The 15,146-nt window shown below is 37.7% G+C and overlaps 1 protein-coding gene across 1 annotated transcript; it reads right to left on the bottom strand.

Annotated features, from left to right (window-relative positions):
- Positions 1–10,604: 10,604 nt before the first annotated feature.
- On the bottom strand, positions 10,605–14,710 carry LOC104100337 (probable NAD(P)H dehydrogenase (quinone) FQR1-like 1). The gene is made up of 4 exons (XM_009607550.4): positions 14,555–14,710; positions 12,305–12,398; positions 11,225–11,487; positions 10,605–11,099 (listed from the first exon to the last, which is right to left on the bottom strand). Exons 1-4 carry the CDS (start codon positions 14,575–14,577, stop codon positions 10,868–10,870), a joined length of 612 nt encoding a protein of 203 aa, XP_009605845.1. The 5' UTR covers positions 14,578–14,710; the 3' UTR covers positions 10,605–10,867.
- Positions 14,711–15,146: the final 436 nt, after the last annotated feature.

Here is a 15,146-nt window from a genome sequence, read left to right as displayed (position 1 = left end):
GTTCTTCTTAGTATATGGCTCCAAAGCCTTGATTCCAGTCGAAGTCGGGGAACCCAGTGCCAGGTTTTGATATACAATAGAAGAGTCAAATCACGAGGCTATGAATGCTAGTCTCGAATTATTGGATGAAAAACGAGAAGATGCTCTCGTCCAATTGGCCACCCAAAAGCAGCAGATCGAAAGATACTATAATCGAAGAATCAATCTTCTCCATTTTAAAATCGGGGACTTAGTGCTAAGGAAAGTTACCCTCAGCACCCGAAATCCAAATGAAGGAAAACTGGGTCCAAACTGGGAAGGACTGTATCAGGTACTCGAAAACGTCGGTAAAGGATCCTACAAGCTCGTTATAATAAACGGCAAGCAACTTCCAAATAATTGGAACGTGTCGCACCTAAAGCGATACTACTGTTAAGGTACAACATCCTATGTTCATTTATATTTTGAAATTAACCATTGCAGGTGTTCGAGAAGAAATAGGAATGGATTATTCGGCTCGAAGCCTTAGAGCACGCGTTGCACTCTTTTTTCCTTAGACCGATTTTATCCCAAATGGGGTTTTCGGCAAGATTTTTAATGAGGCAACCATTGATCGTGCTAACTTAGAACAATTTAACAGTATCCGGGGCCTCTTTACAATCAACCTCGAACACTCGGGGGCATTACCCTCAAATGTATCAAGTAAGTTCGATTATCAAGTTTTGATGCCAGAAAGTTACTTCATAACAACAGGGTTTCAATAGGAAAAATTGTAAGAGCCAAATGGTCGAAATGAACCATGCTCATGTAGTTTGCTCGATCCCTGGTACATAACATAAACAAATGTATAATGATATAAAGAGATTTGTTTTTTTACCGATATCTCATATCTCACAACCCATCCTCTATTTCATGATCTATTACACAAACAGTCTCAAGGGCTGATCATTATCCCATAAATCGGGGACTGCCACTCAACCATTAAAGTCTACGGGCTACGTTACTTCGAGTTCGAGCAAGCACTCACTCGACTACTAAGCCTACGGGCTACTCTTAATTTGAGTTCGAGAAATCACTCACTCAACCATTAAGCCTACGGGCTACATTACTTCGAGTTCGAGCAAGCACTCAATCGACTACTAAGCCTACGGGCTACTCTTATTTTGAGTTCGAGAAATCACTCACTCAACCATTAAGCCTACAGGCTACATTTCTTCGAGTTCGAGCAAGCACTCACTCGACTAATAAGCCTACGGGCTACTCTTATTTTGAGTTTGAGAAATCACTCACTCAAACCATTAAGCCTACGGGCTATGTTACTTCGAGTTCGAGCAAACACCCACTCGACTAATAAGCCTACGGGCTACTCTTATTTTGAGTTTGAGAAATCACTCACTCAAACCATTAAGCCTACGGGCTATGTTACTTCGAGTTCGAGCAAGCACTCACTCGACTAATAAGCCTACGGGCTACTCTTATTTTGAGTTCGAGAAATCACTCACTCAAACCATTAAGCCTATGGGCTACGTTACTTCGATTTCGAGTAAGCATTCACTTGACTACTAAGCCTACATGCTACTCTTATTTTGAGTTCGAGCAAGCACTCACTCGACTACTAAGCCTATGGGCTACTCTTATTTCGAGTTCGAGCAAGCACTCACTCGACTACTAAGCCTACGGGCTACTCTTATTTTGAGTTCGAGAAATTACTCACTCAACCATTAATCCTATGGGCTATATTACTTCGAGTTCGAGCAAGCACTCACTCGACTACTAAGCCTATGGGCTACTCTTATTTCGAGTTCGAGCAAGCACTCACTCGACTACTAAGCCTACGGGCTACTCTTATTTTGAGTTCGAGAAATCACTCACTCAACCATTAAGCCTACGGGCTACATTATTTTGAGTTCGAGAAATCACTCACTCAACCACTAAGCCTACGGGCTACTCTTATTTTGAGTTAAAACAAAATCACTCACTCAACCATTAAGCCTACATGCTATATTGCTTCGAGTTCGAGCAATCACTACTAAGCCTACAGGCTACCTTATTGAGAGTTCGAGCAAGCACTCACTCGGTTATAAAGGCTACAAGGTCCGAATTCGATCAAATTGTCTAAGGCCTTATGAAAACCTTCATGAGGCATGAATGAAACAAAATCTTCACAAGGAAGAAAATAAAATAGAGGCAAGTCGGGAAAAGAAAAGATCTTCATATATATATACAAGAGTGTTTACCCCGTCCGAACAGGACCCTACACAAAAAACCAAAATACAGAAAATATATCCTAAGTCTCCTGGTTATTTTTGGGGGAGGTCTCTTCTCCATCGGGCTCCTCCCCGCTCTCAGACCCACTCTCGCTCCCATCACCGTCATCGTCATCATCGGAAGCCAATACTTCAGCATCGGCTTCGAGCTCTTTGGCCCTTTTTATCTCTTCGGTAAGATCGAAGCCTCGAAAATGGATCTACTCGAGGGTCTCCCTCCGAGATCAGCATTTGGCAAGTTCAGAAACCCAATATGCTCGAGCTTCAGCGGTCTCGGCTGCCTCTCTTGCCTGTACCTAAGCAGCTTCAGCATCGGCCCGATAGACGGCCACGAATGCGTCCGCATTAGCCTTTGCTTCCTCGGCATCAGATTTGGCCTTGGAAAGTTTGGAGGCCAACCGAGCCTCGAGTTCCTCTATTCTTCTCGCTTGAACCAAGCTCTTCTTCTTCATGCCTTGAAGTTGGCTTGCAACCGATAAATATTGGGCCCGAACAATTTCTTTTTCTGCAGCAAGACGGTCCATGCCATCTTTCCATCCCATGGTCTCCGCCCTTATTATATCAACTTCCTCACGGAGCTGCCCGATCGTCTCGAGCTTCTGCTGCAGCTGTGAGATCGAAATATTAGCCTCCGATCCTGAATCAAGCCCATGAGTTTTTAAGATTATCATTACCTGCTCAGTCAGGTCGGTCTGGTCTTGATGAGCCTTGGCCAACTCAGCTCGAAGGCCTTTGATTTCTTCTTCCCTTTGCCCAAAAAGGAGTCTAAGGACGTTCCTCTCCTCCGTAACCCGTCGGAGGTCGGCCTCAAACCGATGCAGCTCAGCTCGAGACCGAGAACATGCTTCTTGATGAACCACCGCGGCCTAAAAAAAAGAAGAAAAGAAGTTAGAAAAGTATAGTAAACATAAAAGTAGTGCCAACGAAGGGAATTAGGGCTTACCCGAATTCAAAGCTTGTTGCACTTCGTGGAAAAGACCCAACGCATCACTAGGGCACGCAGCATCCTCGATACCAGTAAACATGTCACAGAAAGGGTTCTCTCCTCCGTGAGGCCCGTCTACCTCAAGGACCCCCAAAGCTTGGGCCTCTCGAATCGCCCCTTCGGAAAAGGCAGGAAGAGTAGGCAAGTCTCCGATCACTATTGCCCTAAGCGAGTCGCTTGGAGCATTCTCCTCGGTCCGGAGAGCTTCGGGATCAGCCCTCTAGGATATACCCACCGGTTGTCAACTTCGGTGGGAGGCATCCTCGACCTCTACTAACTCGAGGACTTTGCCCGAATCCTTTATCACCTCAGTCCGAGGCGAAGACACACGAGCCACCATCGATCCAGTAGCCTTTGGGGTATCGACGGTTTTCTTCACTCGGGCCACCAGTACGGACCCGTCGTTTTCTTCTTCCTCTTCTTCTTCTTCATCCCTTAGACGCAGAGCCGACTCTATGGTTAAAGGGATGGTATTCTTCCTCGGTTTACAAGTCATCCTCGTCTTTGGTTTTGGATCTTTGGGAGAAGAGGCCCTTTTTCTCTTATTATCCTTCACTAGTTTTGGAACAGAGGTCGAACCCTATTCCTCGACGGAGGGGGGCCTCAAAACCGCATCCTTGGCCACACCTACATACAAGAAAATCGATTTGAGTATATGGAAATCATCTTGTTCGAACTACCAAAAATACGAGAAAGATGCTTACCGTGATTTTTGGCCTCCCATCGCCCCTTTGACGAATCACGCCACGAGCGCTCGTCGTATGAAAAGGTCGAAGACACGTCCCGTACCCATTTCTTGAGGTCTGGAATTGCACCGGGCATCCAAGGAACCAGTGCATCACAGAAAGGCGATATCGGTGAGAAAGAAATGAAGGGGCAAAATAGTATGAGATAACAGCAGGATTACACTTACGCTTCATGTTCCACTCCTCAGGAAATGGCATCTTTTCAATCAGAATCAGGTCCGAAGTCTTCACTCGAACGAACCTGCCCATCCAACCTCGATCCTTGTCCTCGTCTATGCTCGAGAACAAAACTTTGGTAGCCCGGCGCTGAAGTTTTATTAATCCGCCTCGAAAGAGGCGAGGGCAGTACAATCGAATGAGATGATCGAGGGTGAAAGGCATCCCCTCGATTTTGTTCACAAAGTAACACATCAAAATAATGATTCGCCAAGAAGAAGGGTGGATCTAGCCTAGGGTTATTTGGTATTGACGGCAGAAATCGATAATAACAGGGTCGAGGGGACCTAACGTGAAAGGGTAAGTATACACACTTAAAATCACGTAAGTGGTGATATCTTCCTCAGAAGACGGGATCATTATTTCTTTGTTCTCCCAATTGCAATCTTTCCTTATCTGTTCGAGATGCCTCTCGGTTATCGAACATATATACCTCGATGCCGGCTCATATCGACCGAGAACCGATGAGCCTTTGTCGACCTTAAAATCAGAGGTAAGAACACACGCCTCGGGAACACATTCCTCAGGTCGTGGCTCCACCTGTATTTTGTCGGCGGCAAGTTGTGAAGAAGAAGCTTGGTCATTTTTGGGAACGGTTTTTGATGTTTTCACCATTTTGGATTTAAAGAAGGAGATAACGAAGATGTGTTATTTTAAAGAAAGATTTTGCAGTAGAAAATGCAGAAGGAAAATTTTGCAGACTTACAGATGAGTTCAGAAGGTGCGAGAAAAAAATTAGAAAATTTGGAGATTGGAGATGTAAAAGTAATTAAGAGTGAAAAGGGGGGTTATTTATAGGTTAAACAATGGTGGTTCAATATCGATAATGGCCGACCATCGTCTGACACGCATTAAATACCTCGGTAAATCGAACCGACGGGACAGTTATCAAGCACGTCATAATCAGGATCGATGTAAACGTCAATATATATATATCTAATCGTACCATTGAAAAATCATGTTGTTTATCGCTACATCCTTCCCGAGAAACGAGGGGACTATCTGTATACGGTTAAAATCGGTTAGTCCTTCGTACAAACTGGTCGAAATGATAATACATTGGATCGAGGAGCATCTTCATAATATCAGGTTGAGATCCGAAGTCAGGTCATCAAGCTTCGAGTCCTAGGGACCGATCAATGTTGAGCTTGATATCATAAACGAGCTTAAGTCCAAATCGAACTATGATACGAAGTGAAGTTATCGAGTTTATGAGGCAGAGACCGACCGACACTGACCCCGAATCAATACAAGGCTCCGAGTCTAAATTGAGCTCGAGTCAACATCGAGAGCTCGAGTCGATATCGAGCTCAATTTAATATCGAGCTCATAGACAAGAGCCGTTGCAACCGCACTAGGGGAGAGAATTCTGGCGGGAATTAGAGAAAAGCTGATTTATCATGGGTCTCCCACTATGTATTTTTAATTATATCTAAAGCAGGATCCCTCTACTATAAAGGGGATGATTATTATTTTTGTAAAGGCAGGACATTCATACATTGTAACAAAGATATCATATACTCCCATATTGAATAATTATTCTTTTTTAGCTCCATAGATTGATTCATCTTGCTTAATCCACAAATCATCTTCTTTTCGGCTTTGATTATTTTTTATCCTTTATAGTCAATATTCGATATTTCTATTTACTCTTACGATTTGTGTCAAGTTATACCACATACCCTTAGAACTACATACAAATTTAACTCTATCCGTTTTTCGGGTAAACATAGGGGGGAAAATCAAGAGTGTGCCTTTATTTGTTGACAATAGAAATATACTCCGAGTGAGTAAAAGAGTGTGTTCTCCAATAGGACTGGTCTTAGCTGAATATTCTCGTAATTGGCGGTAATGTCAAACATTTCTATAATATCATCATTTGTTCTAATATGTTTTGACTTTTATAGTGAATGGTTGTTATACACATATAACAATATTCGATATTTAAATATTTTTTAGCTGTTATAAATAAAATTATCCAAAAATCTATTTTTTTAGTTTATGTTACATGTAAAAGGTAAAAAAAAAGTATTCACATGTAAATACTCAAAATATGCATATTTCACTAATTAAATGTTAAAGAAAGATAATACATTATTAATAAATTCATAACTAAATATAAAAAGATTTAAACTCTAAGGCACACATTTTATAGCTACTAAAAAATTTAAATCTTTCAAGATTGATGAAAGAACTCTGTAGTTGTAGCTTATTTCATAGATTTCAGTCTCCTACTAACGATATAATGCTTGAATTGGCGAAAATTTATGTCCAAACTTTCAGCAATCCGATACCTTTCGCTTGAAGGCAATCTAGGAGCTTAGTAATTAAATCTTCTATCACAATCCAAGTAGTAATAAGTTTAGGTTAAAGTATGTAAACTGATCATTGGTGATCTTAAATTACAGGGGGGATAATTTTATAAAGAGCGATATTACTATAAAGATGGATGTTGCTTTTATAAGTAAAAAACTGTTATAGAGAGGTAAAATATAACATAAAAACTCAGTTCCGAGAAATACTTGGCTTTTATAATGAATGATTGTTATATAAGGATGTTGTTATAAAGAGTTCTGACTGTATTTAATAATTGAACTCGGTCTCTTTCCCTTGTGTACCAAATCATATTTGTTCCTTGAGCTCCTTCTCCTTCTCTTCTTCTTTGCCAAGAATACTACAATTCTTCAAGTTTAGAAGCTTAAAATTCTTGTTTGGCATTGGAAAGTGTTATTGTTAAAATCGTTTGAATGTTGGTAATTGATGCTTAAATTTGTAGTTCAACCATTAATTTAATAATTTGCTTTAAAAATCTCAAAATTTCATTATTAGTCCTTAAAAAGTGTTGAATAAGACAAAATGGTCCTTCTTGATTTGTTTTTATTTATTACTAAATTGACAATTGGGGATCATTGGTGTTGGTATTTAGATGCTTTATTTTAAATTTAAGAGCATTTGGAGTAGCTTTGTAGTGATTTGATCGAAATCAAAATTGCAAAATCGAAGAACGTATTGTTGAATAACACAAAAAATTATGCCAATGAGGCAGACTTTGATGAGCAACTTAACATGGTTGAATAAATTTAAACAAAATTACGCCAATCTAGTAGAGTTTGATGAATAATTGAACAATCACAAATTACGTGAATCGAGTATATTTTAATTTAAAAGATATGTCAATTGTAGATAACATAGAATTATACCAATCAGGTAGAGTTTGGTGAACATTGAACAAGCACAAAATTAAGCCAATCGGATAGTGCTTGTGACAACTATTAATATAGGTAGAGTAAATATAGTATAAATTCTATCAATCCGATAGAAAAATTTCTGAAGAGCAATAACTGTGTGTGCGGGTCCGGGCATTATTTTTTAAATACATTTTAAAACAAGGATAACATTTAAAGACCTGTCCTTTATGGGGTCAATCCTGTTAATCACACGTTGTGATAAGATAAAGTTATCCAATATTAATGCGCGTCCCCAAGGGCTAGATCATTTTTATTGTAAACGTGGTTAATACGCACTTTCAGTGTTGTTGTTTAAAATATAATCAATATTTGCAATGTTGTAAAGTGCAGTTTTTTGGGTTCAAACTTATGGACATTGTCTTAAAGTTCAGTTCTTACAGTTCAAATATCAGGATAGTGTTCGAGTTCAGTTTTGGCAGTTCCAATATCATGCCACTGTCCTAAAGTTCGAATTGCAATTTTACGATAAACCATGCAAAGCAAGGCCACAACAATTTTCTTTGCTTATGGTAATTCAAATTTTGACTTGATAAGCCAAATAGTTCAAGATATGTTAATGTCTGAAATTTATAAAAAGTTTGCACAATTTTGCTTTTATTAGAAGTCAATACTTTGTATATATAAAATTATTTACGAGGAAGAAGCATGAGGGAAGAAGAAGGGGGAAGAAGGATGAGTAGGCAGGCAAAGGAAGTGACTAAAAATTAAATATGTTGTGAACTGCGATTGTATTTTAAATAGCACCATTAAAAGTGGTCATCTGGTGTTATTTCTACTCATAAACGTAAGACCAACACGTACACTAAATTGTTCGCCAACATGTGTATGTCAAGTAAGGGTGGCATGTGGGCCGGTTCAGCCCCGGGACCGGCCCGAGACCACGGACCATGTGAGTTTTTGGGCCTAAATGGTCCTTAACCGGTTAGAATCGGGACAGTGGAGGTGGGCCGGTCTTCTGGGCCAGTCCTTCAAAAAAAGACCGCAAGATCGGGACCGGACCGATCCTAAGCGGGCCTAAACGGTTCCAACGGTCAATTTTTTTTTTTTAAAAAACAATTGCCCGTTTGGGCATTTAAAAACTAGTCGTTTGGTCTACCAAAATAGCCGTTGGCTATTTGCAAAATAGTCATTTAACCCCCCAAACTTTGTTTTAACCCCAAACTTTTTATAATTACACTTTTTTCCTATTTTCAACTATAAATACCCCCTCATTCTTTCTTTTTTCTCACAAAATCATCAATCTCTCTCTAATTTTCTTCTATAATTGCTACTATTGCTTACTTTATTGTTACAATTTGTGAAAAAATTGTGAAGTTGGTGAATTGAAGTCTTCAAGTCTTCAACGATAATCAATTTTCAACAAGTTGTTCGTCAATTCGGTAAACTCGTTCCAACTCTTAATTTTTAATATTATAGTTTTGTTTGTTTTATTTATTTTCTATTATTTGATTTATTAAGATGACTTCCTTAAAAAAAATTGGTAAAAATAAGGGAAAATCCAAGAGTGGCGAATCTAGTGGCCAATCTGTTCCTCCTCCACTTTCCCCAGCTCCCCGACCCAAACCTCATACCAGTCCTACACCTGCTATTCTTGATAGTGATAATAGTTTATTACAATTTACTGATAGTCAATTTTGCCATAATGTTGGAACTGGTGAACAATTAGACCATGAATTAATGAATGCTCTTTATTCTAATCCAACTATTGATGAAAATAATGAGGAGGAAATAGATTTTGATGAAATGCAACCGGATGACGATGCACCCACTAGTCCTGCTCCTGAAGTTAACTCATCTAATGATAATCCAAATGATGCCCCGTCTGACCCTCTTGTTACTACCCCTACGTTTTCTAGACAACGTACAAAACGGATATAAACATCTATTGTTTGGCCATTTTTTACTCAACTAATTCCACAAAATAAGGCTAAGTGTAAAACTTGTGGCAAGGAGTTAGCTTTTAAATATTTTGGAGGTCGGGGAGACGGGACCTTTGGCTAGACAGATATTGATACACCCTCAAGATAAAGTCAATTATCTTCGTATGAAAGCCTTGGCCGAGGGGACAAGTGTACCTACTCCTAGTCAGGCTGACCCAAGTACCAGGTCAAATCAATTTCAACCGGGAATTAACACTGTTACCGGTGGTATTTTATATTATGATCCAAAAAAAAATCGGAAAGAATTGGCAAAAATAGTTACTGTTATGTGCTTACCCTATAGTTTTCCTTCTAACCCTCACTTTGTGCATTATATTAGAAATTTTTTTAATCCTACATTTAAAGGTTTTCCTCGCACAACCGTAAAGAGCGATATTTATAAATATAAACATGAATATGAACAATATTTGCGCTATTTATTTACTCATATAAATTGTCGTGTTGCTATTACAACTGATATTGATAGAAGTGGTAATGACTGTGATTACCTAACTGTTACCAGTTATTGGATTGGATAATACAAAAGCGCATTATTACTTATAGAATAATTAATTCACATCACACAAGGCAGTTTATTGCTAACTTGTATTTTGGCACATCTTGATTAGTTTCTTTTCTTCTCAATGGTGGTATTAGCACCTTGTTGTGCTTATTTCATAAGGGGGAGCAAGATTAAGAAAGATATTGGCATGTCTTTTAATGCTATAATAAAATTATAACGCATTGCTTTGAATATCTCTTTACAATATTTTTATCTTTAAATTTGAATTAAAAAATTTAGCTCACAATTCTATAATATAATTTACAAGGAAATGCCTTAGATATTTTTATTACCATCTTTTTATCTCTAACTTCTATAAAATTAAAAATAAAATATATGTTGGGTCCACTTAAGCCCACTTGGGTCCACTTAGCCCGGGACCGGCCTACTTAGCCCGGGACCATTAGTTCGTGGACCCGGTCCCGGGCCGGTTCCTACAAAAGGACCACCAAGATCGGGACCGCGAAGCCCGTTTAAATTGGGACCGACCCACTTAGGACAGGCCCACTTAGCCCACTTAAGCCCGGGACCGGCCCACATGCCACCAATAATGTGTCAATAGCTGCATGATATGTGTTTGCAAATAGACTTTAATTATTTAACCATATTACTTAACTGTGATACATTGATATAGTTTGATATAAACACATAATGTGATAAATTCAAACTGTGGAAGATCATGGATTCTTGATTTTGTTTCATTCAATCAATCACTCACTATAAATAATAGAGTATTCAACTTGTGTTGTATTTGCCACAATTTTAAAACACAACTTGGTACTTTTGACACACAATTACAGTGAAATCAGACACATACAGATCGGATTTCATACCCAATAAACGAAAAATAGACTTCAACAATCACAAATATAAATTTTGTAGTTCTTTTTTTTAGGATTTGAGAAGAAATGTGTGAATGCAAAGATTATCTTTGCAGGAGAGAAATTAGGCTGCACCTTTGAGTTTCTTGGCAATACCGGCAATGTATTTACCCTGGTGAAACGCCTGCTGCAATTCAAGATCGGATGGCTGTCTCGAGCCATCCCCAGCAAATGTTCCCGCCCCATATGGACTTCCTCCTTTCACTTTCTCCATTTCAAACATACCAGCACCGAATGTGTATCCGATAGGTACAAAGATCATCCCGTGGTGAACAAGCTGAGTTATCGCAGTCAACCTACCAAAGATCTTGGGTTAAGAAAAATATCAAGAAAACTAATGAGAGTTATCAAGTTACTGCATAGATTTCAAGACTCTAACAACATGTGTAGTAATATGAAATTATGTGATATAAGATCATACGGTGTAGTTTCTTGGCCACCGCCTTGGGATCCAGTGCTATAGAATATGCCGGCAGGCTTGCCAGCTAGTTGTTGTGTTCTCCATAGACCTCCAGTTGCATCAAGGAATGCTTTAAACTGAGCAGCCATCATTCCGAATCTCGTAGGAAATCCAAAAACAAAACCATCTGCTTCAGCAAGTTCTTGAGGTGTTATAGCAGGCACATCACTCTTTGGAGGTGCACTCATTTTTGCTAGCACTTCTTCCGACAGCGTTTCAGGTACCTGTACCACAAAATGATATATTTCATAAACAGAAAGATATGATTACAGTAATGTGGAAAGCTAGGGACTCTAGCACGTCCTAAATAGAAAATTAGCAAATGGTCCAGTTACATTCTTCCCATGAAAAGTGTACTCACTGACAATAAAGAAGCAAACGGTTTCCAACACTTGGTAATTATTTGCATAAGCCAACTTCAATGTAGCTCTGCTTTGTCTTATTGCTGGCACTGGCCTTGTCTAAGTTCTTCTCTAATTTCTATATTTGTTACTCCTTATTTCAGTCCCTTACTGAGAGACAAGAAAATGGGAGAAAACCACCAAACAGAGTCATAAGAAACAATTTTCACAATTAGCATGAACTTTTGTTCCTTCAACCAGCCTACACCAATAGGGCTTACTTAAAAATGGTCCTTCCATTTTGAACAGCGCAGAGTTTCAAACCCAAATAAATTATGGTCCTTCCATTCTTCCCAATAAATTAGTTTCGTGAAAGTTGAGAAATACTATTTCTTTACCAGACTCACATGGGAAAACCCCAAATATTATACTTCCTGGCTCATTTTTTGTCAATAACACAAACTTGCAGATACTTTTTTTTTTCAGCGCAAAATATCTTGTAGAGATTGCAGATACTTTCTCTGATTAAGACAACAACATACAAAGTGTATTCCCACAAGTGAGATCTGGGGAGGGTAGTGTGTACGCAGACCTTACCCCTACCTTGTGCAGGTAGAGAGGTTGTATCCGATTTTCTCTGATTAGTATAACATAAATTTTCGCCAAAGGAAAAGAAATCAAAAGACAAAGTAGCACCTACTTGCCACAATTTCGCTTCAACTCCTTCAACAGAAGCTGCCCCTTTCTTTATCTCTTCTGCTAGTTTCTCCACATGACCATACATTGAATAGTATCTGTTGATAAAATAAAATGTCAGCTATCATTATTTAATGGATCCGCGATACAAAGCATGCAACTCAATTTACTCAAAGATTTAAGAAAATAGCAATCTGTCCCTCTTTCCAATCAGAATTACTAACTAGTTCCTGATCCCTTTACTCCGACTGCTATTCATATATATCTTCTTAGTTTACCATCCTTGCAACTCTAGCTAAGATAAAACCTTTTGCTCTGTACTTGGTTACAGATTTGACATTATTGCTGTACCATGTGGCCGTCACATTTTACGTACCCAGATCCTAAACTTCCAAAGAAACTATTATGAATCCGACTCTATTGGACTAAGAATGGGGTACATATAATCTTGAGCATGGACACAATAGCTCCAACTGTATCCAAATTGATGACCTACAAGTAGAAATCCACTAAGCGCCACGAAAACATGAGAATGCTTCTTTCCAAAAGGTGTGAATGAATTCCAGGATAAACATTTCATAAAGTTTATGCAGTCATTGACTCATTCGAAAGAGTCAAGACAGGTGAGTGAAACCAACAAAAGACGCCAAAAGGAATCAGATTCAAGATGGTTTTAAGCTCTGATTAACACCTATGACAAATGTAGCTAATTTGACAAATCTAACTTCATTCTAAAATACCATCAAGGCCCGACAAATAGCCTAATATCCCTCAGCATAGCATTGTATGTAACTTTAACCACTTCTAATCAGGGGCGAAGGTACACAGCCCTAAGGGTGGTCAACTGACCACCCTTTGTCGAAAAATTACACTATATATATAGGTAAAATATTAGATTTTAAAGGTATATAACATACATTGAACACTCTTTATCGGGAATTTTGTTTTTACTTATTTCAAGTTTGAACACCCTAATGAAATTCCTGGCTTCGCCACTGCTTCTAATGATTTTGTCTTCTTTCATTTTCTAGTTTTTTTCATGGACTTGTTTCTCGGATGGTCCCATATCTTTGAATAGTATACCAAACAAGTCGAATATAGGCTAAATTCTTGTTTCCTACTATAGATTCAATCTATTCTACTACCTGGAAGAACAGGTGACCCAGAACAAGAAGGCAGCAGTTGCAGGGGTAGCCAGTCCCCAAACCGCTCTAAGCAATTTGACGTGCCAAATAGTACTTCAGAGAAAAGAAGAGTACTACGGCATTTGATTTTTAAGATCACTAACGTCAAATAAAGATGAGTACTACTACACCCACTATTACATTTTAGTAGCGTCTGGAGCATAGTATACACTCCCTCTGTCCCAACTTATATGATGCACTTTCCTTTTTAGTCTGTCCCAAAACGGAATGAACTCTATATTTAACATTCATTTAACTTTAAGCTTCCCATTATATCCTTAATTAGATGATTTATGCCACAAATATATATATATATATATATATATATATATATATATATATATATATATATATATATATAATTTGTTTTAAACCACAAATTTCAAAGGTCTTTCTTTTTTTTTCTTAAATTCCGTGCCTAGTCAAACTGTATTACATATAATGGGACAGAGGAAGTATAATTTTACACAAAATTGTACAGCTCTATACATAGAGTGGCGGATCCAGAAAGGACTGTATGAGTTTTGCTGAACCTATCAACCCTATATGAATATGTGGAACACAAGTTTATATAGAGTTAGATATGTCTGTGTAAATATAATTCACACATTTCAACTCAAAAGCCTCAATATATAAACCCTGAATACATATATATATATATATATATATATATATATATATATATATATCCACACTTGATATCAAACTACGCGAAATTAATTAAAAAACTAAATCAATGCAATGAACAATTCATAGGCTAAAACTTTTCCTGCAAACTGTGCTTTATCAAATCAAGACAAGTGACCAACAGATCCTTGTAATTTATAATAAATTTATTTAAACAGAGCAACAGGAAGCTAAAATGGAATCCATCATTTACTATAAATTAAAGTACGAATTCGTTGAATGAAAATCACATCAGTAACGCTCAATCGTTGATTAATTGATCACAAATTGAACACGAAATTGATCAAATTGAATGCAAATTCAGTAGAACACGAATTTTTAATTTATTTATGTTTCAAAAAACAGCTGAAAAGCAAAGCGAAAAAGATGAAAAGAATACTCACACGATGTAAACCTTGGTAGCCATTTTTCGGATTTGGTTAGATTTAGGCCTTCGCTTCTCGAAAGAAAAATGGGGTAACTGTCTTTCTCTTTATAGTTGGGAAGAACAGTAAGAGGATTTGGACTACAGCTAATTGCAGTGTAATTACTTCATTGCACCCTACTATTATCCCAAGAATGAAAGATTATTTTTTAAATAATATTTTTTTTAAAAAATATTTTTGAATTTTTAATTTGCTAATAAAAAATATGACTTGGAAGAATTTGTGTTTGTTTTTAGAATTTATGTCATGTGCGTGTGAAATCTTTTTTACACAATTAGATTAAGTTTATCTATAATAATAGATTTTACATATAAGCTCGTATATGGTAAATAAAAAATTAGAATAATTAGTAGTTTAATTTACACAATGTTAGTGGACAATGCTTGACACGTCCATCATCATTCTTAATGATTATTCACGTCTCTATTTCTCCTTTTTCCTTTTCATGTTTTCTTACTTATATTAGTCCCTAACTTGATGGACATATCTGAATATTTATATTATGAGAGACAATAGATATTTTGTAGAATTAATTAAGGTCCGAAAAAAT

The sequence above is a fragment of the Nicotiana tomentosiformis genome, chromosome 8 (genome assembly GCF_000390325.3).
Source record: "Nicotiana tomentosiformis chromosome 8, ASM39032v3, whole genome shotgun sequence".
Taxonomy (NCBI): domain Eukaryota; kingdom Viridiplantae; phylum Streptophyta; class Magnoliopsida; order Solanales; family Solanaceae; genus Nicotiana; species Nicotiana tomentosiformis.
The sequence above is the reverse complement of the archived record's forward strand: the minus strand, read 5'-3'. Positions and strand labels throughout refer to the sequence as shown.